Here is a 25271-nt window from a genome sequence, read left to right as displayed (position 1 = left end):
GGATGTTCCTCGGGAGCAACTCGAAGTTCGTTGTAGAAGGTATGATGCCAGATTTTCTCCATGTCATCCCAGTTTGTGACAATGCCGTGCTCAATTGGATATTTCAATGTCAGGATACCTCTCTTCGACTGAGCCTCATCGCCTACGTATGAATCCTTTTGACCCATACCGACCATGACACCCTGCAAAACTTTTCATCGATGCCCGGAAACCATCAAAATTTTCCAAATCAGTTTTTAAAGCCGATTATAATTTCCTAACTGGATATATCTCTTTTTTATTCAATTTAAATTGTTTGTGTTAGATGTGAGCAGAGTTGAGAAGCTTACCTGATGCCTCGGTCGTCCGACTATTGATGGAAATACAGCTCGAGGTGCATCATCACCGGCAAATCCGGCTTTGCACATACCGGATCCATTGTCTACTACCAATGCCGCTACTTCCTCGTCGCACATTTCTGCTCCAGCTTATTACTTTGAACGATAGTTCTCTTTAAAATTAGCCACAGATTCAGATATTTAAGCAATCAAAAAAGAATTATTTCAAACATTTCTAACTATATATACGGCATCGTTTTGAAGAGCTTTCAACGAAATAGTACTGTAATGTCAAGAAAAACGCAGCAGTCGTTGTCATGGAAGGGGAAAAGTTAGCAAATGAATTGACATTCATTTGGTTGTATAGATATTCCCTCGCATTAACAGAAAAAAACTTCTTCGAAAGTATTGTTGTGTGGGTGAAGTTGCATCTTCCCTTGTCTTTGAATGAGTTTATCGTTGAAAAAATGTTAGGGCTCCCGAGTGGTCGAGATTTTTTTTTTTGCGCATTCTAGTTGTTACACATCGGTGCGATGAAAGCTTACACTAGCTTGCTCAATTGCTTACACTATGCAAACATTTTACTGAGAGTGAGGTGCAAAGCAGAAGACAATGGTTCGCTATATGGACAAGAATTTGAAATTCATAAATCACGAAGGAATTTGTAGAAGAAACGGCAATTAAGATTACAACAGTTCGACTCGATACCCTCCACAGCTTCCCTCTGCCCCTCGAATATTTAAAATATTTACAGAGGAGGAGGATGATGGATGATATTACATACAGCTTATTGTTTATCATAGGTTAAACGTGGGAAACGAGAAGAAACGCCTAGAACTAAGTCAGAACTTGATGATTCAAAACAGTGAAATTTAAAAGTTTGAATAGAATGGACATAAGCAAGGCTAAAGAAGCATAAAAAATCATTTTAGTCCAAAAATAAGGGATGAGTTTCAATGAATTCTTAAGACGAATGAAAATGAATAAAGCCAAAAAGTAAGCTTATTTGAACTGTTGTGAATTTGCTTGAATGGCGGTAATGGATCAGATCCAGTATTCTTGACCATTGCGCAATGCTAATGCGCGTCAATTTGAATGAATGAATGGATAGAAATAAGTAACTAAATAATTCACTAATTGTTGTGGCAAATATTCGGAAATGACTCTGAACAATCGTTAAGTCTTCGGCAACGCCTAAAACAGTTGCAGATAATCTGAATGCCACGGATCATCAACCAGCTTCTTTTATACAGGCTTACAGATCACCGCTCTTTCTCTCTCTCTTTGTGTGTGTGTGTGTGTCTGTGTCTGTGTATGTATGTGTATATGTGTGTATGTGTATGTGTGTGTACGTGTATGTATGTGTATGTGTATGTGTGTGTATGTTCTGTCTATCTGCTGTAAATGTGTCTAAATGGCTCAATATTCGGAAATTCGTGGAAATGAGTGGATGAGGTGGAAGGCGTTGAGCACTGCGCAAGCAAGATCGGAGAGATCGTGGTGGAGATGACCAGGAGGGAAGATATGTGCCGCGCATCGCTAAGAAGAACAACAAAAGTGGTAGCAGTATTGAAACAAAGTTCTGGAAATTGCTCATAATGGAGGAGGAAGATATACAGGTGCAAGGAACCATCTTGAGTCTTACACTGCTGCTTTCTGATCCCTGATACCTTTTTCCCTTTCCGGCTGGAATTCCTATACAATAACTTGATGAGGGACAGGGACCTCGTCGGGAAATCAGCAATATCTGTAGAAAACAGTGACGCTACACATTGTACTTAAATTGTATATTTTTATTTTATCCAAAAACCCTAAGGACCATGCTAGATGGAGGTTCACACTAGTCAAAGATGCTTCTACGGGAAAACACAGCCAATTGTGCAAGGGTTTGGTGCATATGAACTACCATTCGACACTTGCATGTTATAATATTTCAGACTTCACAAAAGTTGTTACTTGCTCAACTAAGTGGTCTTGGATGTGTAATATCGTGCAGCTCAGTCTTTATTACAACCACACATTTTAGGTCAAGGAGTGATGTCACTCAAGTTTATGTTTTCAATCAGTGATCAAGAAAATACTTTGAGTCCTAACAGATTGAAACATCTCTCAGTAACTGCAATTTTGAAATAATGTGTATTCATGATGATGATAGCATTTTGCTCGAATTTAGCTTCCACAATTAATCGAACATTATCCCTTTCAAAACCTTCATGCCTTCATTGAAATGGATTTATGTACAGTGGCGATATTTGCATTTAGATAATCTTACCTTTTCATTGCTGCCTGAATTTTACAGTGCATTCTTGAAATTTAGAAAAACAAAGAAGTATGAAGTAGAGTATGCTGAAAAGAAATAGAATAGTGAAGATCGTTATAGACTGAAAAGAAATAGAATAGTGAAGATCGTTATAGACTGAAAAGAAATAGAATAGTGAAGATCGTTATAGATCCCGTAAATATGAGATTTGTGCTACTTTCTATCTTAGTATAATCCTATTTTGTACACGGAAATCATGTTGCTTTTACTTTTTATGTGAATTTGGATGCGCAAATATCGGAACTGACAGAAACTATCAGAATATCAGGCATGTGAAATATGTGTAGTGAAAATAATATCCAGATGATATTTTTTTATTGAAGACTAATGTATTCGAGATCTTCTTCGCCTTAAACGACACCGGATGGAATTAGAACTTTATAGTAATTCAAAAAGCTAAGGAACTTAGCTGATCTTTTATTGCTTCCGAAGTTTCGTAAATTCCAAGAGCGCTCCTGTAGCACCATATTATTTGATGTAAGTACTCTTATATAATAATAAACAAGTATAAGTGATTTATTGCAAAAAGTGACTTATTGCTCTTTAAGTACTTACTCTAAGTACTCTTATATAATAATAAACAGTAATAATAATAATTAATAATAATAATAATAATAATAATAATAATAAAATAATAAAAATAAAATAAATATCATTATTACCGTTACTACTTTAATTATTGTCAATTACTAACAATAATTGTTAATATTATTAATTACTAATAGTGATTAATAATTATTACTAATTATCACTGACTGCCAGTGACAATTAATAATAATTGGTAATAATTACTACTGATCATTGGTGATAATAATTATTAACTGTTTTTATGTTCTTCATATTTTTGCCGGTATAAAATTTTGTAGTTGAATCTGTTGAAGTAACTATTTTGATGAGCTAGTTTTTCGGAGAAATTCCCGACTCTGTGGATTGTTGTGGAATGAAATGAAGAAATAATGAATTGGTTGGAGAAGGTGAAGTTGCTTTATTATTCACTAAAATGAAAAGAGAAATAGTATGTGATTTGAGATGAGATGGAAGAGTTCGAGTTCCACGAATTGCAATCCTGCTATGATGTATTTTTGTTGTAAAAGTTATGGATAACAGTGAGGAAGAAGAAGAGCTTACTATCACTCTACCAGATAGCAGTGGACAGAATGACAAATAAACAGACAAATAACATAAGCTTCAAAAATTTCGAAAAAAATTTATATTTCTATAGCACACTCCGCTCTTATAACACTCCTTTGCTTCTTTCACTTCCTTCAATTCTTGGAATTGGAACTAGCCAGGAATCGTAAGAAGTCCTGACACTTGTTGCTAATCAGCTAGACATTTCACTTATACTTCAGAAGATACACACACACACACACACACACACACATACACACACACACACACAGACACGCACACACACACATACACACACACACACACACAGAAACACACACATACACAGACAAACAAACACAAACACAGACACAGCACACAAATTATGTCGTAATTTAGGGGGCAGACAACAAGCTTACACATTTACAAACGCCTAATATTCATTCTGCAAAACACAATATCTTCCGTCGAAAATGTCGAAAAATTTAAATTAATATCATATACTGATGACTTATACTGTTTTTAAAAAGTATATCAATTTCACTATTCGAAATGCTCCATTGGGAATAAGCCATGATAAATTCAAATGAAAGTAGCATACTTTCCCGCCAAATTTATTCGGGAACTCGACCGGTACACATTTCCGCAATCATCTTGGATGTTGATCATCATATAAAATGCTTCACTGGCAGCACCTCCATCCAAGTCCCAATATCATAGATATCTATGCAGCACGACACATCAATTTTCGGAAGTCAATTTTATATACCGTTCAGTTTTCAAATGAAACACCGAGCACCATTGTGGCCCCATGAATGCTTTGAATTTCCTTAGTGATTTGAAATATTCACTTATATGATTTCAGTGTGTACCTGTATGACCAGTTTGAACAACTCTCAGTGGCTGATTAATGTAGCATAAGATGCGGAAATTTTTATGGCATTTCTCATTGATATAATGCACAGAAATTACGACAATGATAAACATAACCTGCATAATATTCAAAATTAAAACGATATTAACTGAATGATTCTGTAGATAAAATCCATTGCTACAGCTACAGTATTTGAAAGGAATAAACAATCTCAAAATTACTGTAAAATTTCGAAAAATATGCCGTAAAAACACCAAAAAACATCTTGAGCAATCGGTTTGTAGTGAAGAAATATAGGATGGCGTAGATGATGCTTCTACCGGGTATATAGCGCTGATGTAAATCAAGCTCCTCTTTGCTGAAAGTGATCATCTTTGCTACATCACTCAAAATTTAATACATGCATAAGCACACTACTTTTGTAACAAATTTCTTGACCAGGTGATACGAAAAGCTGCATACCTTCCAAAATTGAAACGTACAAACAATGGTTACTTAAGGTCGGTTTCTGCCAAAAACCTCTCTGAAATACCCTGCACCAAGGAATAATGTTTTCAACTGACTTGCATAATCAACTTGAAGAGAAAGGACAAAAGAATAGCCGAGATGTATGAAAAACTCAGCTGATGAGCATGGTGAAAAATCTGCACAAAAATGCATAGCGAGATGGAAATATATGGAACAAAAAAACGACAAAACATACCAAATGGATCAGCGCTATCCGATTAGCATGTTCAGGAATACGTCCCCTCCCACTCCCACTCTCTTCATGTTCTTTTTCCTTCAGCATTAAAAAAAAACGCAAAAATGAAGCGGTTGATCACAAGAGACTGAGCTTCCCGTAATTAAACTAGCTTATACCACTTTCTGTTCACAAAAACGTGTGCTATCAAAATCGAAATATCATGAACTCACACTTAATAACTTGGCACTCTCTCTGAAAATGTTAACTGACAAATCACCGTGATCTTGACCATTACAGATATAAGAAATCAACAGAATCACTGAACACTACAACTAAAATATTGAGCTCTGAAAAACTTCTGAAATCAATGAATATGACAATAGAAAACGAAAGTAATGCGGTATGAGCTGATCTCAAGCACTATGCTGCAACACATAATATCCGTTCTTTACGATAATTCAACATTCCAATTTCCCTACAGTTTCTGCGCCATAATGAGACAGATTTATAAGAATCCCGCAAAAATCTACAAATTTAATCAGATTCACAAGAACAAAAGAAACGTATCAGAAACCCTGAAATACTTTCAAAAACGCGATTCAGATTTAGAAATCAAAACATACATATGATCTACGAAGAAACAAGAAATGGAGCGAAGGGGTCTATCAGAACCATGACTCCGCAAACTGAAACAGACCTAGCAAATCGCAATGAAGTTTCCTATGATTTCTATGACCGATTAACGAAGGCCTTTTCTAATTTCCATCTCTTAATACTGCAAGAAGTAATTTAAATCATCGACCACTACGTATAGCTGTACGCATGAAAATTAAATTTCTATGTATTTGATATAAACTCCATTTCCAAACGCATAGGCCACCGAAAAGAAGGAAAACTGAACAAATTGTGATATAACTACAATGGCTTAGTTGCTAAGCAGTATATATAATGAAGATCTGATTAGCAAATAAATTGCATGCCTTAATCCAAGCATTAAACTTCGTGTAATCAGTTATTTATTTACAACTGTTATGGCACTCGAAGATATGCTACATCTGGAAATCACCGAAATTGCTGTTATTTGTTGATTCATTCCAAGAAGCCGAAGCATCGGGACTACCCATATGAACATTTTCCATCGGTTGATCGGTAGTGTTAATATTCGGTGGTCCAGGACAACAGTAAGCATTTAACGAGGTCCCACTGTGCTCTCCTCGAACTGAAATTAAGAAAACAATGCTACAGCTATGAAAAGGCATAAATCGCACATAAGATATTTCTTAAAGGCATGATTAACGTGAAACCAACACGAATACGTAAGGGATTAAACCATATATTTAAACACAATGATTGATTTCTAAAATTTTAGATACGCTATCAAACAGATTTGCTTATAAGAAAGCTATCAAACAGAGTTCTGCTTATAAGGAATCATTTCATGAAAGAAACCAGAGGGATATGCTGATCGCAAGTGATGTCTTTGCTGAGGTAAATCAAACTGTTGTGTGAACATTGTTGCGAATGGATCATCATTTATTGAGAGTCCAGAAAGATCCTGAGAAACACCATTAGAACATTTAATTGATAAATGGAATATATTTTAATCTAAAATCGGCTTCGCTGTGCAAGCAAAGCAGCTAACCACATTCCGAAATGATAACCTGCAATTATATTCAGAAATTTTGAAAAATACAGAGGATCGAGAAATGCACTTTTAAAGTCTTGCAGTTTATACTAGAAATTTTCATGAAAGACACCTCAGGCCACACTTCTGAAGAATACTCCATGTTACTTGACGTGTTGACGGTGTTTTGCGATGGACCTTCACGGCCATACATGACAGGACTTGTCTGATTATCAGATGGTACTTGCTGTTGAGGAGGTGACAAAGTCTAAAACAAACTCCGGGTTAATATTTCATCTTTCCCAAACATAATAAGATCATATTTTACAAACAGCAGGATCTTCAATGGTTACATTGCAATAGCTTTCGGAAAATGTCCAAAAGAATATTCAACAACTAATACCGAGATAATCAGTGATTTGGGGACTTTGAACCAAACTGTAATCCTTTATTTAGTAAAAAAGATAATCAAATGAAAGTAAAAATTTCTAAAAGGAAAGAAACATTTGAATAAGCGTAAAATTGAAAATTAAAATTATTTCAAGACAAGATTTACCTGAGATTGCATATGAACGCCAGGGCCCTCCAAATTAGGATATGAAGTTAAAGGCGTGGGTGTTGACAATGCAGTTTGTTGTGGTGGCAAAGGAGGATAATGAAGCGCCCCTGATGCAGATGTTGATATGGTATTGTAGGAATTATTGGTCCCGTAGTTTTGTTGGGGATATTGAATTTGTTGGGAAGAATATCCGTTGTACGGTATATTCGGCTGTCCACTGGACTGCACCGAATGTAACAGCAAACGATGAGATGGTGACAAAGGGAAATTCTGGTAAAGAACGGATGGATTCCCGCCTTGGACACTGCGCTCATAAGCCTGTTTGGCATATGTTGCTGTAATAGCTTGGAAAAGTATAAATGTTTTTGTTATATTTGTGTACACATATATCATTTATTTCGCAATCTACTACTACGCATTATTTATAACATTCATCCTTTAACCAAAGGTTGGATGATAATACTTAGTGCGACCAATTCGTTTTACGAAGCGGCCGAAGACTCAAGTAATTTCGCTCTTAAGCGAAGACTAATCACGAAAACCATATTAAAACTAATCAAAAAGGCACCACTCCGACCACAGACTTCGTCATGTCTCAAGAGTTGTCGATTGCAGTTTTTATGGTCATTATGTACATAGCCAGATGTTCACCAGGACTCATACAATCATTTCGAATTCGACAGTATCCCACTTTTGAAGCAATATAAACTAACCAAAAGGTTGATTTCGACTTTGTGAATAATGATGCAAAGCTGCCATCAAGCCATTATCTGCAGCATATAAGGCAGCTAACTGAAATACATCTTAGTGAATTATCATGCTTACCAACACTTTAATGACTTTTGAGCTAGATGAATATTCGGTTGTCATATTTTAATAAGGAAAAAGGCTTTTCCTAATAATATCAGATGGTCAATGAATAATAAACAACTGTAAGTACATTTGGAAACTGCAATAAACTATTTCGATAAGGGTAACTCCTATTTCGATAATAAAGGTAATGCTAACTTCTGGATGCGAAGAAAGTTCATATATAAGACCGAGAGCACTTCTATCCAAATTTTCATCCTTCACATAACTCTGATATAAGCAAAAGACTGGTAGCAATGTTGCACAATCACCATCGCGATCGCGAAACATTAAGAAATCAGCCCTTCTAACACAAAATGATATCTGCAAGTTTACAATTCCACTTCGTGAAAGAAAATGAATTGGTAAAAACAATATTTGAATCAATTAAAATACCAAAGACAAACCTGATTTAGAAGAAGTGAATCGCGGCACAGAAGTTGAAGAGTGGATAATGATAACTGAATAAGATCTGCAACACGTACTTCCTCTACCATTTTTGTCTGTAAACAACAAATTCACGTAATGGGCATTTCAAAAGTAATAAAGATAATCATGACAATCGCTTTTATTATTTTTCTTCTGCTGTGCTACTTTGCTTTCGAACACTAAAATATTGTCTACTGTCTTCTCTTCATTTTAAGGTATTTTAGAAAAACAGAATTCCAAATAGAAATATTACTGGAAATTGCGGAGATTTTGGTGTTAAATATTTTACCGATGGTAATTGATCGCATGCGACCTTTAAAATCAATGTGATACGCTCCACAAAGTTTGTCTCGCAATCAGGTGTTTGCCTCAAACGAATTTCACGAAACAGTGGAAGGTTTGTATCTTGCAGAGCTGCTTTATTCAGTATCTGAAATTTGAATTTAATATCAATTTTTGTGTTTTTGTTTCATTAACAGAAAGAACAAGAAAAAAGTAAATAGAGTCTTGACTTGACCTTTTCAAAACATTGCAATCTAGTTGAAAAAATCAGAGGCCATCCATTTGCTGTGCTAGATTTTATTTATCTCTAAATAATATACGAACATGGATACGCTGAATTTAAAGAGCAATCTCTATAAAAGTGAATTTCAGGTCCTAACCTGAAGTGTCTGTTTCAGTATAGAAGGCCTCATTTCGGTAAGTTTTCGGAGCAAAAAGTCAGCAGCATACTGCTGCTGAAGGACAGCTTTCTGCGCTTCAACTTGATGGGTATGTCCGACACACAGATGACGCAGTGTTGCTAACGCACGTTCCTATGAAAGATAAGAGAATTTCAACTGTTGTGAAATAAAACCAATAGTATGCATTAAATGTATGATGACCATTATGTTGCTATAGTCAGTAACTCGTGTACGAGTATTTTAATGCACTACAATAGCACCTTAACTTTCTCTATAGTAATATATTTTAAACTTTAGTTTTCTTTCCAATTAGAAAGAGTTTTCTAATCAGCTTAATTTTTCATATAATGATCATAGGATGAGAAAAACGCAAAAATTCAAGAAATAAATTCTCGACAAAGGCATGTTCAGCTTAGAAATAATTCATACAGTCCAAAAAATTTTGTGAGAACTACCTGTATATCTTCCACTCTTTGCTGTTGATTTGGAGTGCTTGCTGGTATGCTATACGAACTAATCAAAACACGATACAAAGTTGGTATTGCTCCTCGACTGAATAAAAATTCCTTGTTCATTTGGTTATTGGCTAACAGATTCGATAAAATTCCAGTACAGTACAAAATGACAATTGGATCCATCGCACCTAAAGACAATTTTGCAACTGAACTGAATATATCAATCAAGGAAGTGTAGTTCTGTTTACGAACAAAACATATATCATATTGTGCAACCATTACTTCCCAAAATCCCATGGTAGAAAGTCTGAAAATACAAGTAACTTCTAACACAGACTATTATTAATGCATTACGCCTAATCATCAATTGAAAGAAAAAAAGTGAAATTAAAATGTACCCAAAAGCTGTAGAAGTTTATTAAGAAGAGGTGAAACATCCATATCTTTAGTGGGTACATCGGACATATTCCTGATACATTCCAAAGTTGAAATAATTAACCGCTGACTGGCGTGTTCGAGCTGCTTATGCAGAACATCATAGCCACCACACTTCACTATTGCTTGGGGATCCTAAACACATCAAGAGTAGTGAAAAGAATTTTGAACATTTCATTATTTCTTGGGGGAAAGCACTAAATCTTCAAATCTAAAAAGACTTTAATAATTGTAATTAAGGATTGTAATTCACATGGAAAAATTATGACGACTTACCGCATTAGAAAAAATTTTTAAAAGCTGCGTAGTTCTCCAGAGTAAACCTTCATAGCGTAATACACGCAATATATGAAGCAGTTTGGATGGCCCATTTAATTGTAGAAATAGTGCCTGAAATTAAGAAGGAAAAAAAGTAGTAAATTCCGAAATTCCCATGAATTGTGATTTCGGGAATCATTTCAGTCTTTTCAGCCAATGCAGTACAAAATCTGTTCCCGAATTTTTTGATTATATCCTTAGTTAAACGTCGCAGTAAAGATCATTCTTATCTGATTAAAGAAAAAGAAAAATGACTTAAAATTTCTAAGAATTCACTTATTCTGACCTGGATAGTACTCCTTCGGAATTTTGCAGACTTTTTGAATTTTTCCGGAATAAATTTTAAGGATGACAAAAGATTTTTGAAAGACAAAATATGTATTAAAAAAGAAGAAAGCAATGATCACGGTAAAAGCTCGCTAGGAGCAGAGCTATCAGTTATATCGGATACGACTAACCCTCTGCGACTGACTTTTATCACAAAGTAATCGCACACATTCAACGATTACTGAAAGGAGCTTTTCATTGCTTTCACGATCGAGAAATTGAGCCAGAGCCTGAAGGGCACCATTGGCTCGAGCTACTTCGACATTGTGCCCATCAGCCGATTTTACAGCAATGATCGTATGAAACGTCAAGATTGCATAACGCAAGGCTGAACCACCGCTGAAAAAAAGTGGGAAGAGTTCGGCATGTTCCCAACTGTTTGGTCATTAATTTATTTCTGATTTTGCCGCATCGTTGCATAGATTAGCCATCGAACATCCAAAAGTTCAAGAGTGCTCAAAGCAGTGGCAAGAAAATAATCTGCCACATATTGTCCTATATTTTTCCTTGAATTTGAAAAGATGTCAAAAGATAGGGTAGGAAACTTACGTAAATTTAATATGTTGAATAATATCGACCAATAATGACCCCTTTGTTTGGTCATTTATTTTCAAAATGCTTTCAAGACCATCACGACGTTCAGAAATATGAAATAAAGCACCAAGGGTTGGTTTAATGATAGCCTGGAAGTAAAGAATTTCAAACAGGAATGTAAGATTCTCATTTGGAAAAACGATTTCGTTATATATTCCACATTGATGCCTGATAGAAAGAATGCAACTTCATCCACTGCTTACTTCACATGATTCTGAGATAGTTGCATAAAAAGATCGCCAATTTTAAAGAACTTTTTCAACCTTATATCAATTACATTTCAAAGTCTGAACAGAGAACTCTGACATAAAAACTAGATCAGTACTTACTGGTTTATTTGACTTTGTTCTCAACAGATCTTTCAAAGCAGTTATAACTTCAACTGCTCGCAAATAAGGTTCCGCATAAAGCGGTTCTTCGGAATCAATCTTAGCGATAGTTTGTATCGTTGTTGCTGCACGTTGTACTACCACCTAAAACATAATCTTTGAAATGTTCACAGTTTTGGGAATACTTCAAAAAAAAAATCTGCACTTAAGCTTCTCTCTCCGCAATCCCAATAAGAATCTGAAATCTACCAGTATTTTTCTAACAGCTGAAAGAAGATAATTAAAAGACTGATGCCAATGTCTATAGTTTGGATATTCACAGAAACTTCAAAGAATAATCAACGTTCTGTACTTGGTCAAAAACAAAAATATATACATATATATCGCTAAGAAAGGACAACCTCATCAGCATCACTAAGTAAGTGTATAAGCTCTGGAACTGCATTCCGTGTTTCACCATCTTGTGAGCCACGTCCCAAATCTGATGGTATATTTTCGAATTTTATTTGCTGCTGATCAGTTAACTCAATCCGTGAATGTGCATCATCGGACATAGTCGAGATTTGTGATCCAGCGCGTAGCGAACTAACTGATAGAACTGATGGTGCCTTCAAGTAAACAGTGATAAGAGCTGGTCTAGCATCTTGAATCTATTTTTCTTACTTTTAAATAAATATATTGTAAAATTTCATGAGTGGAATTTTAAACCTAACTAGAAGCAATGATTTTCAAGCTTTACTACTTCTCGTTTTTGCTTCACAACTAAACTGTTAAACAATAAAATCAGCTAGCATGATTTGTCAAAGTTACTGATTACTGATGTCAGATTAAGTTAAAGCCAGCGCGATGACTAAATCAAGTTCCTTTGTGAGAAGTGATAAATTTGAAAAGATTAAAATTTAGTGGAGAGAATATGGAAACATTTTATGAAAATAAACTTACTGAACTATGGTTCATAGAATGAACACCACTATCGAAATTATTAGACCACATCTGTACACGGAACATAGCATTTGTAGCACTAGAAGGACCAGTTGAAGGAATATCAGCGTTTCCAATTGAAACGGATTGTTCCTGCTGTTGCTGCTGCTGCTGCTGGTACTGATGAGGAAGCGGAGCAGAAAGAGGCACCTGAGTAGGACGTGGAGGCATTTGTGACGAAGCAGGAATTGGTTGGGCCTGAGTTGGAGGGAGACGTGTTGAACTACCGTTAGTGTTGAAAAGGGGTTGCTGTTGAAGGACGGAAGGCCTACCGGGACCCGATTTCGGGGAAACCATCGCGCCTAAACTGAAATGACGATTCTCAGCGACTGCTTTCATCGTACTCGGTATCTGTTCTGCAGGAGAGCAATGAGGTACATAATCCTGCAAAAAATAGCTTAAACTTGATCGTTGAAATATGTGGAATAATCGTTCCATGTATAGTAGCATTAAATTTCTATTTAAACAAATTTCTTATCAAATGAAATAACTAACGTGAGGTGAACTGTTCATTGCGCCAAGCTCACTACCTGACCTCCAAACCTGAAGAATTACTACTTAAAATAGCTATATTTAAATATAAACATATTAAATCTCGCTCGGAAATGTACCGCCTATGTGACACAACTGTTGCATGTATTCTTATTCCGCTATGTCGCAGAAAGAGCGCTCATTCTCTACTGAGCTCGAATTACCAGCAGATTCAAATTAAAAAACCTGATTGAAATTTAAAATAGAAGCAACAACACCGTAGAAGGATGGCCACTTATGGTGTGGTCTATTTGATATGCTGATCATTTGTCCTTGACATTATATCTGCACAATAAAGTGATCTGTTTTATATCATCATTATCACCACCTTCCACTATTTTTGTCTCCATCCATCGGCTTTTTTCTTTGTTTTATTTTAAAGGCCATGATCAGCAACCAAAAGTGAGATTCCCTCTCCCTGTTCCCTCTTTGTTACCTTATGAAACTAGGATGAGCATACTGGAAAAAGCTGTCCTACTATATTTTTAGATTTACCAAAAATTCTGCAACAATGGAAATCGTCCGAATTATTTCTAGACATTTTGAGTTAGAAGAAAAACAACCAACAAGATCATGGTAGTTCTAATAAATCATGAGGTATAGCAGTGTAACCAAAAATCTTATGCAGGAGTTTCCAGTGCTGACTATACAGCAGACATCAATGCTAACGATGCGCTAACGGAAATTATTATTTCTCTTCAATCAAATTTCAACCAAATTCTCAAAGTAGTTAATTCCTAATACTACCAGTATGATTAAAAAGTGAGCTACCGTTTATGAAAACGGGAAAGACAAAAATAAAACTGATAAACCATAAGGAATTTTTAAAATTAAAAGAAAAAAAGGATCTTAAAGCCAAGTAAACGACCACATGACATTAAAAGACGAAGGAAAAAAGCAAAAACATGATATATTTCTTGAGAATAATGTAAGAATGGGCTGGGGAACTTTTGAGAACGGGTAGAGAACGGAATGACACATAATAGGCACTACTACTAACTTTAGTCCCACATATCACCCAAAACTGAACCACTCAAGCAAACCAAACCAATCCCTAGAGCATCAACATCACTATCACTACTGCTGTCACTACCACGGTCAAAAATGGAACCATTTCTTTTCTACCACCACCCCACCCTGCCATACCCGCCCGATCCAAAATGATTAATGATTCTGAAATTCCTTGACGAACAGATTGTCTAATTTTTGCTTACTGGAGCTTTTACAACTTCATGCTACTCTTATTTTCAATCAAAACTTTATTAAGGAATTTGAAAAAAATACACTTGTTCATATACTAATGATATATTAATCAATTTAGATGGTGTTTAACCATATTAAGCCAAATGACCATCTTTATTGGATTCATGAAAGTAGTACTCCTGATATAATCATAAGATCGAATTATGCACACATTTGAAACTTCGAACAAACTTTACGGGTAGTTCATCGTCCGTGCAAGCAGCATACTTCTGTTCCATCCGACAAAGAACGAAAACGGATATTCGCTTTATAATATTAAAAAAAGTTTCCATTAGCAAAAAAAGTCATGAAACATTAATTTAAACTTTGAATGGTATCATATGTTGGTCAGTTATGCACAAAGATTATATGTAGTACCCTGTCCCGACCACACTCCATTGTAAATCTGTTTTGGAATCGAGTAAGAAAGTTTGCATAAAAATACTGGAAATTGGTTAACGGTAGGTCACTGAAAATAAATATATTTCCTTAAACAGCAATTATCTCTGCTGAAACTAAAAAAAAAAAATCTTAAATTTATCCCATTCCTGGATACACTAAGCAAATGTATAATCAGTTAAACTTTATTCTAAATATTAACTTTCCTTATCAATTCCTAGCGCTACAACATCGTAGATTTTTGAAAGAACACAAATATCTCAAATATTGAACTCTAAAACGATTTCCTTTTCACCCTCTGTTTTAGCGTCGCAAATTCATTTTTTGAAAGATGTTTCTTCACAAGTAGTGGTAAAAAAAACGAATAAGAATCACTGTGTCAGTGAATTATTGTACATTTGTGGAAGAAAGAAGAAAAGAAAGATGATGAGGGAGGAGGTAGGGAGAATCGTTTTACAAAGAGCAATAGATTAACACTTTAAAGAAAAGCAATTAAATGAAGGAGAAAAAGTTATGTTTTGGATGGGGGGACCGCGTGTCTTTCTTTCCCTATCCTACTCTGTCTGTTTTCCTGAACGGTGTTAAGTGAACATATAAATATTTTTACACAATAACGGCAAGGAACATCACACATCACTGCTGCATAATGCACTACTGCATAATGCACCATTCAGAAATCATTTTAAAAAAAATCAACTGCTCCACTTGCTAACTAATTTACTATCCAATTTACCAGGTCACTTATTGATGAATCGATAACTGACCAATAATCTAAAGAAAAAAGAAAAAAAACTAAAGAGGACTAACTGTTGCCCAAGTAATCATTAGAACAGGACGACTGAGACATGCTTATTTATTGATTACCCAAATGACTAAAAAACTAAATCACCAGTCGATATTCTAAAACAACACAGTGATATCCATTTAGGGAATGGCAGAAAAAGCCCATCATTGTTTCTCTTCCTGATAAAGACTAACATACCGCCCATAAAAATTGATAACAGTGCCATGATTGATTTTTAATCGAAATATGATTTTTATATTTTTCATCCCATTGCCAAATAAATGACACTTCGATGTAATTAGAACTCATAAGGGGGATACCTATCAAACTGAGGACAATTTTCATTTATTTGAAATGAAAAGACTATTTACACGAAAAAGAAAAAATTTATTTCTGGAAATAAAAACATGAGGAGGGAACAGAACGAAAGGCAGAATGTTTTCAAAGGTTTATGAGCTGTATTTTGAGAAATGAAAATCTTAAACAGCCAACCATAAGCAATTCTGCAGACTTTCCATATAGTAGGTCAACGCAGAAATGAGTCCCAAATTCCCACGCTTTTTCCCTTCCTTTCTCTCCATCACCCTTCAATTTGCATAAAAATTCTTGTTGAGACGAGAAAACCTTTACAATTGTTTAATGCTACCCAAAATCGGAAAAATCGTTCAAAAAACCAACGTACATAAAGGAAGAGATTTTCAAAAAAACAGCCGACTAATGAAGAAGCATAATGCGTCGTACTCTACTCCCCTTACTTTAGCTCTCATGGAAATGGAAGACCAAGCATGCATAACTCAACATAGCCCAAATACACTCACATCTTATTCTTCTCAGCGCTTCAAAAAATAAAAAATTTGAAAACAAAAGTTATTTCAACTTAAATCATAAATATTTTTCAAAATTTCAACAGACCTTTCATGACTTCCGTTCCTTTTATTGTGACAGTTATTGAAATAACTTTTGTTTCCAAATTATTTTATTTTTTCAAACGATGAGAAGATGTGAGTGTATATTTTTGTCCAATCATCGGCATTACCTTTAAAACACTAATTGAAAGATCCCATAACTAATTATGTCATGCACTTTAGCTCGAGACTTCCTAATTAGCGTTACAGTGGCAAATATTTAAGTTGAAAGTGACTTAACATCTATTAACTCACAAAAGCCTTCAGTAAGTTCCAGCAGTATATGGCGCATATCTGTATACACAATTTGTCTTTAAAATCCTTGAACCCTTACACCTCTCGCATTCATCATAACATTTTGGTCGCAGTTTAAATGGAAAATTGTACAGTAGACTGACAAACTTGGGTGTTTAAAAAAGGTGCTTTTAAATTCGTTTGCAAAAATAAGCCAATAACATACCATATTTAAAGAACTAGGAATAATGAAGACAGGAAAACTATTTGGTAAACATTTCCAGAAAGGCAAATAAAAAAAGAACTGCAAAACACAAATTTTTATAAAAAAGAATCACTGTATAAATTTTATGAAGCTAAATTAGTAACGTAATTAACACGAGGATTCCGAGAGAAAAGTTATTGCAATCTTGATCAATGATCTTCTTTAATTTTTTAATTAATTTCAATTTTGGTTAAATCAATGCCTAATCTAAATGAGTTACTTTCTTGACTTATTTTATGTGCTAGTAGATTTATTTGATTACAGATTTAATATCCACTAACCTTACTATTTTATATGTATTGCTCTTTTTTTCAGCAAAAATCCGGTGTATGGGAGAACGAAAAAACTTATACGTAAGACAAAAGAGCAAGCAGCGACAGCTATAGACATTCTGTCCATCAACGACAAAATGAAAGAGTACTTTCAGATAACAGTCGAACTATTAACACAAATCAGTAAGTACAAAACAACTTAAAGCTTACTTTTGAGGAAGAATGAGAGATGTTCAGTCTAACATTATGAAGTTTCATGTAAAACGCAAGTGTGATGATTCCCAAATGAAACAGCTGTTACTATATGATGAAACAATTGTATCACTACGATTTTTAATTTATGAAAGCTGTTGAAATTTAAAGGCTCAACCAGATTTGGTGAATGAAAGAATGAGTATCCCTTTCTTCTTACTTTTACGAAAAGCTCATATCATTTTATTATAAGAGAACGAAATATGAAAAAGGGAAAAACCTAATTAGGTAAGCACGAAACAGATTTTTAATTCGTTCGCCACTTACCACTGGTACAATATAACTAGGATCTATGGCCCTTCTATTCACATTCCATTTATTCGCACCATGCCCCATGTTTGCAGTACGTAAGGTACTCTCCTCTCAAAACAATGTGCATATTTGTGGATTTTCTCCAGGAATGTCCATATAAACTTCTATCTCAATTCCTTAAAAGAAAATCGTCTTTTAACACCAGGTTATGGGTTTCATCTCGGCGGCTTCGAGATTCCTCGAAATTTCTTGAAGCCATCCAGACGAAACTTGTAACCTGCTGTCAAAAGAGGATTTCTGTTAAGTGAGCCTTGAGCTCATCTGAGCTTTGCCTTATGAATTGAGATGTGCTCAGATGTCAAGGATTTGAATTCTCATTGCATCCTTGTTGGTGACAAATGATTCGAAGTCTTATGTACTTTATGTTAAAAAACGAACAAATTTCTGGCAAGAAACAAAGATGCACAATATATCGATATCCCGATTAACAGATCGACAAATATTGATTAAGTTTTGTGGAATCTGTTGGAAGACAAAGCTTCTCACCACTCATTCTACATACGTGATCTCGCTCATTAGTGCACTATCCCTTACGATACGATTAACATACCGGCACGTTTTGAAATGTAACGTTATAGCATCAATAGCCGTCGATCAGAATAGGTTGTTAGTTGAGATGGTGTTGTCTTGGAGGACTGATTGTTTGAATGTTAAGAATGGAGAAGACGAGAATATGTTCTAAGTTAGAAACAAGACAAAAGCCGTAAATCAGTTTAAAGGAGCAAACAAGAGGCCGCCGCTGCCACTGCCGAACCGAGAGCCAACCATCTCTTTTCGACACAAGCCATAGGACGTTTGCTGCAAACCATCATAGAACACTTCTCCTACCAGACTTCTTCGCCATCTTCCTCTGACCCCTCTGCTCGGCTCATGTATAAAGCTTCTCTAGTTTCGGATGCTCTTGCACTTTTTTTTTAATGAACCTTAGTTTTATGCGGAATCAAGCCAGTGTGACCACCGAACATATTCACCAATTCGAAATGCACGGATATCTCCCAAAATTTAAAAGACTGAAACAGCAGTCAACATATTAAAATAGCTCGTGATGAAAACTTTCCAAATTTAGAAAGGATATTTTCAGATTCATCCCCGTCTCTTCGCTGAAAAAATGCTGCAATTGTTGAAAAAATGTTCAGCTGTATATTTCAAGAACGCTGCATTGCTGTTTACCGATCAATCGAAGAGCCGAACCACCCCAGATCAAAAACATGGTAAAAGTAACAGTGAAAGCTGTGTTACACTTCGAAAATTTCGAACAAATAAATTAATTCTTCGAACTTTTCAGCTTTCGAAAAAAAAGAGTGACTGCATTCAGTAATTTTTAAAAAATTTTAAATTTCAAATGAAAACAAATGCACTATTAGAACATCGCCATAATTTTTATAAAAGCAAAGAAGCAGCATGCAATAATTACAGTGGGATGTTATATATCATATAGCGTGGCTAACAACTCCACTCCAATTTTTCCTTTCCTTTAAGTAATCATTTGGCCTTCGCCTCCTTATAACGAATATTATCGATTTTTCTTTTTTTATTTTCCAGAAGTCCAAAAAATACTTCATTTTTTACTTTTATTCGAATTTAAATATTTAGCTTATTCTTCTATTAAATTTACATAAAATATTCATTACTTGGTACTCCCCTAACGGAAGTATTAGTAAGATTAACTTTTCTAAATAAATCTAAATTAGGTAATTTTGAATGAATTGCGAAAATATTCCGATTTTTTTCTAAAAACCCGCTAAAATTGGGTTTACAGTAAATACTACTAAAAAAGACACACTGCTCAAAACAATTCAGATTCTCGGAGATCAGGAATTAGAATGACTACATTATTTATAAACTCACATATACAAATTGGAATAATAGGCCAAGAGGAAATTTAAGTGAAGATAAAAAAGCGATGCTCACATTTCAAAATTCACTCGTTACTTTCGCTTATTTCACATGCCATCGACTGTTTGACCTACAGTGCAAAACCCGGCAAATTAATTAAATATTAATAAACGATTACTTTTTCGGTGAGTACTTCAACCATGCGAAGTTTTTACATGTCGTACTTTATGGTGCACATTTTCTCCAGGTCAGCTATTAATTATCCATCCAACCTCTTAGTTGGTTTTTTATCGACTGAAATTAAAAGCGAAGTTGAGTATATCTTATCAAAGTGCATGAGAGAAACTGACGAACAAGAGAAACATGAAAAATTATTTTAAGTGCATATGCTCATTTCACTTATTAGATGCTAGAACGAGACCCCAAGATTTGCAGCTTGCAAATAAAATTCCCTGCTAAATAGGACTGATTAATTTTAGATTGTGACCATTCGGATGTAAACAAGTGAGGACCGAAATGAACAGAATGGATTAAAAATTATTTCTCAAAAACTAACATTGAAGTTCAACTGCTGCTAGACTGACCGTTTGAGCTTCATCTCTCTATGCAAGTTTGGAACCTTGTCGCCTGATTGTCTAAAAATAAAGAGGTCAGCACTAAACACACACTGTCACTTTCATATTCACATCTAATCTATGCACATCACCCCTCCAACATTGTTAGAAAAAATCTGAATATTAATTTGTGGACGAAAAGGTTAGTTATTTTTCTCTTCTCCATCACTCCTCATTTTGCCCGGACTCATTTTTGATGATGTTGACCGACAGAAGAAAGCTAAAGACCTCATTAATACGTTACTGGCTTCATCAATAAGCTAAGGTGCCATTACTGTAATTATCCAACAAAAAATTTGACGCGTCTTCCTGCTCTTCCATATCATATCAAAAATATATTCAAGAAAATGAAATCCTTCAGATTTTCTTGACATAGAAAAAAGAACAATTGATTTCATCACAAGATGTATGCCACATTTCACATTAAGCAAAAAAAAGCAACAGTACTGCAGCTTTATACTAGTCCAGTTATTGATTTTTAAAATGTGTTTAATCATTTGTCTTTCCAACAATCTACGAACTATCTGAAACTGACACAGTTATTGATTTCTAAAATGTGTTTAATCATTTGTTTTTCTAACAATTTACGAACTATCTGAAACTGATCTTTGATCCCCCAACCACAACACAACGACTCGACCTTCGGAAAAATCAAATTATGTTACAAACTGAAAAAGCTACTGCACTTAACTCAGATTACTTACATTAACTGTGACTTATAATAATCGAACGGACATTTTTGTTGACCAAAACCTCCCCCTCCCCAATTTAATTTTTGTCTAATTGCTTAGATTAGAAGATTTAAACTGAAAATGTATAAAGTCGAGACCACTGCCCACCTCAACACCAGAAAACCGAAAAAAACTGTGGACACACCAACCATGCCGAAAAATAATCAGTGGTTGAGACTAGCCTGCGGTCCGTGAAATATTCTCTGTGAAAATGCAGCGTGTAAGAGGCGGTGGTACGGTTGTTGCAATTTTTTTATTTTTTTCTTTCATTTTTATCCTTTCATCCTTTAATTCTTTCCTTTTTTCTTTTTTTTTCTTGTGATTCTTTCATTTTTTATTTTTTGATTTCCATTTTGTTTCGTCCTTTCATTTCTGGGCATGCCTTCATGAAAAAACAATCATAAAAAAAACCTTAAGTAGGAATACAGAAATTCACTGACATTTTAAAATGGAAAGCTCACTGTCTTGAAGGATTTATATCCAGATTTAAATTTTATAAAACAGGTTTAAAATTGAGTAGCTGACTGGTACTACCAACTTATTACGTGTGTACAGCATGCTTGAAGTGTTTCGTAGCTATTATCAATAATTATGTGAGTTATATAGGAAGAAATGGCCCTTGCTGGGTATTACAAACATGCATGTGGGAATTTCTTCATCATTATTCCGTTTTCTTCGTCTGCGAAATTTCTGCTCAAAATTTCAAACTAAAGTAGGAAAGCAGAAATTCACTGGCATTTTAAAATTTGACTTGTTGAAAATACTTAATTATCTACTTGATTTGTTTTACCTTATTGAGCAAATAGATTCTTCTGTTCTACAGATTTTCTTAACTGCACATTGATTTGCAAATGCAGCCCAGTTGACTTTCGTAGGAAACTTACACACTAAAGATATTTCAAAATACAGGAAAGTAATTTAAGAAGCTTCATACATTCAATCATCTCATGTAAAAATATCATTATGTATTCGTGTCAGTCCAACTTAATCGCAACGAAACCAAGACCTGTAAGATATTTCGTAGTGGAAGATCCTGGTGATAAGTGAAATTTTACATCATGTTCCTGACAACAAGGCATGAGAACATAAAGTATGCACATATCGGAGCAGAGAACAACTAACCCCGACATTGCCTGAGATGGATCCACTGAATGAGTAGAATCCGACATCCAGAAGCAATTGTTATTTGAATTGTTTCCAAAAATTTCACTTTAATGCAAAATATAGCATGAAGCAGCAGCTGTACAATATTTATCCCAAGAGTGGTGTCAAGGTTTTGACCAACTGCCGATGTTTATGTTTTTCACATTGACGGTCATCCATTGCTACCTCGTGTCCTCGATCCGCTCTCTTAATGCATATGTCTCGACTATAAATCATTGCCTATGGGGGCTAATTGACCTCCAGAGTTGTCTCTTTTTGCCTTATTGCAACAATAAATGACAGATGTTTACACCACGTTATCACCACAACCACGCTATCCTTTCCTCCATTGGGTTTTTGCCAGCTTCATCTTATTAAATCCCCATTTAGACCCCCCTCTTTTTAGATAGCCAATAAAGAATTAATTCTGTTCAGTTCTTAAAAATTCTCGTCAAGAGGTCAATCCACGACATTTGACCAAATTTAATGCTTTCGAACCTATATCTGTGCTAACCTTACATCGACGTATTTGTTGCGAGAACCGAACATTTATAACAATGAGAAATATTAAAAATTGAAAGATAAATATTGATTGTAAATATTAAACTGATGTGAAATATGCCGAAAATAACTATGAAAAGTAATGATAGCTTCTAAAAACGGTCACTTTTTTAGGCTCCATAAGATCTAGAATGCATAAAATTGGTTGCAATCATGAGAAAACCTTTCTAGAAAAAAAAAAAAAAACAACGGAAAGCCAATAAATGAGTTAGAGAGGGCACACCGGCTGAATGGAATTTGAAAGGACGATGATGATTTATGAGGAAGGAATGAAAAGCTTCCTTTCCATCGTTTTCGTTCATCCATTTACCCAAAGCTGTCCCATATCAGCCATAAGCATTTATTTCTTGACCAAAAAAAGCAATCCGGGACGAGTTCCCGGAATTTTTCTGAAGAGATAAAGATGGAAAACAATGAGATAAAAAACATGCGAAAAATTCTCTCTTGCAATGGAATCCTGTTGATATTTTGGGGAATTTACAACGTTTAATTTTCATCATAAAACTTTTTCAAATTTGCTATCAATAAACTATTAGGTTTGTTCAATTCCTGTTTCTTAATTTACTTCTCTCAATTGCGGTATTTGCAAGATTCTTTCAAATGTGTTCATCACATACCTAATGCTGGTTCGAGTTAACTGCTGTCTTCTGAAATACTCCTATGGACAGTTCAAACAGTATTCTGTTGAAATTTTTAACAAGATTAATTTAATAGAATAATTAGTGAACATTGATAAAAAACTTTGAAATTTACTGAGGAATTATTTACTTAATGATGTCTTGCAGTAGATATCACTCTAAGCCAAACTTTCAATAAGACATACGAGTAGTGGTGTTCTCCCATCGCCTTTACTAATGCTAACAATTCGTTTTATTATCAGCTGATCTAGCAAAATATAAAAAGATGCCGAATTTCGTATTTATGAAGCACTAACAAAATGCTGATAATTTTCGAAAATAGATATAAATTTCAATTTATAATTTTAACTAGTTGCAACAAGCTTATATTAGAAACAAAATAATTTTGCTAGAGTACTGAATCTGTTGATTTTAGAACAGTTTTAAAGAGCTTTCTGTTTGCCCAATAGTTTACGTATTCTACACACCATTTTTGTTTTGAATCTAAAAATTAAAAAAGGCTGCCTTGCAATTTTATAAGTAGAACTTGAGCTACTAAGTACTGCGAAGCATAATGAGGCTTTCTAAGGAAATGAAAGATATCTTCTAGGAGCACATATTTTAATTGTAGAAGTTGATATAGCAGCTTGTGATAAATAATTAGTACCTTTATTAGATGGAAACTTGTGAATAAATCAAATTAATGAGATGATCCTTCTTCTTTTTCACATAATAAATTCATTTGTGATTGTCCTTCATTTACCTCATCTTCCATTTTTGAATTTCTCTGCTGGAAATATCTTCAAACTTCGCAATTCATACCTTAGATTAAAGGTGAAATACCTATAGACTACTCATTAAATGAGCTATTCGTTGTTGCAAACATATACGAAATTTTCAATAACATTAACGGGATCGCAATGTTCTTTCACGATCTGCCAGTCCAGTATTTGAAGAATATCTGGGATGTAATTAGTATGTAATATAGTAGTGTAATTTACAGGATAGGTGACAGAATATTGTATTAATCTCTTTGGATACTGTTGGATATGGAGGGGCGTATTCCATTTAATGAAGAGATTTTTACACATTTATAGAAATAAAAGAATAGTGCTTTAATGTTCATACTGTTTTACCAAAATAATGTGAATAGTATCTTATAATCGATATCAACAAAATCCAATGTGATAGCAGCATAATACGGTTTCCAACAAAGCAAAATGCAACTCCATGCCATTCGTACTATTTTTTATTTTTGCTTTCCAAAATTTTGGTATATAAAATTTACTCGTTATTGTTCCACCATTACCGTTTCCTTTTCTTTCTGATCTGTCTAGAAATTATTTTATTATGCAGTTGAGGACGAAGTGAATTTAATTAAAATTGAAATGAGCAGAAGCGAATGAACTATTAGTAAAAACTCCTGTTATACGCAGTTGTGTTTGCAAAGGAAATAAACAAATTCAAAATCAGGAATGTTTGAAAATTATGTAATTTAGGTGGAAGCATGTGACGCTACCATGGCATATTTGTCAGTCTAAAAAAAAGTCCTCTAATATTTGAAAATAGATATGCAAATGAATGATGATTCATGATATTGTTGATTTATCGGTCTGTCACTGGAACTAGAATAATAGACTAAGCAACCGTGCTAGGACGGTAAAAATATCTAGTAAGTGATGCA

General features: G+C 34.6%; 4 protein-coding genes across 4 annotated transcripts in view; 1 reads left to right on the top strand and 3 right to left on the bottom strand.

Annotated features, from left to right (window-relative positions):
- LOAG_17053 (actin-1) overlaps positions 1-496 on the bottom strand; it is a 9064-nt gene extending 8568 nt beyond the window's left edge. The window contains exon 1 of the mRNA XM_020449714.1: positions 330-496. Within this exon, the coding sequence (XP_020306735.1) occupies positions 330-455 (126 nt within the window). The 5' untranslated portion in view covers positions 456-496. The remainder of the gene's footprint in view (positions 1-329) is intronic.
- Positions 497-1450: 954 nt separating this feature from the next.
- Positions 1451-1854, bottom strand: LOAG_04141 (hypothetical protein; the record flags this gene model as incomplete). The annotated part of the gene is made up of 2 exons (XM_003139678.1): positions 1451-1511; positions 1577-1854. 2 exons carry the CDS (start codon positions 1852-1854, stop codon positions 1451-1453), a joined length of 339 nt encoding a protein of 112 aa, XP_003139726.1.
- Positions 1855-6162: 4308 nt separating this feature from the next.
- On the bottom strand, positions 6163-13434 carry LOAG_04140 (hypothetical protein). Its single transcript, XM_003139677.2, has 18 exons — positions 13385-13434; positions 12851-13273; positions 12310-12516; positions 11909-12052; positions 11535-11668; positions 11117-11324; positions 10617-10730; positions 10304-10475; positions 9906-10093; positions 9430-9582; positions 9057-9197; positions 8746-8841; positions 8498-8662; positions 8203-8281; positions 7487-7824; positions 7064-7198; positions 6756-6861; positions 6163-6525 (listed from the first exon to the last, which is right to left on the bottom strand). The coding sequence occupies exons 1-18, from the start codon at positions 13400-13402 to the stop codon at positions 6356-6358; spliced, it is 2991 nt and encodes a 996-aa protein (XP_003139725.1). The 5' UTR covers positions 13403-13434; the 3' UTR covers positions 6163-6355.
- Positions 13435-18485: 5051 nt separating this feature from the next.
- On the top strand, positions 18486-19353 carry LOAG_04139 (hypothetical protein; the record flags this gene model as incomplete). Its single annotated transcript, XM_003139676.1, has 3 exons — positions 18486-18688; positions 18805-18957; positions 19236-19353. The coding sequence occupies 3 exons, from the start codon at positions 18486-18488 to the stop codon at positions 19351-19353; spliced, it is 474 nt and encodes a 157-aa protein (XP_003139724.1).
- Positions 19354-25271: the final 5918 nt, after the last annotated feature.

Source organism: Loa loa, assembly GCF_000183805.2.
Source record: "Loa loa unplaced genomic scaffold supercont3.36, whole genome shotgun sequence".
Taxonomy (NCBI): Eukaryota; Metazoa; Nematoda; class Chromadorea; order Rhabditida; family Onchocercidae; genus Loa; species Loa loa.
Note: the sequence above shows the minus strand (reverse complement) of the source record. Positions and strands in the feature narration are given on the sequence as shown.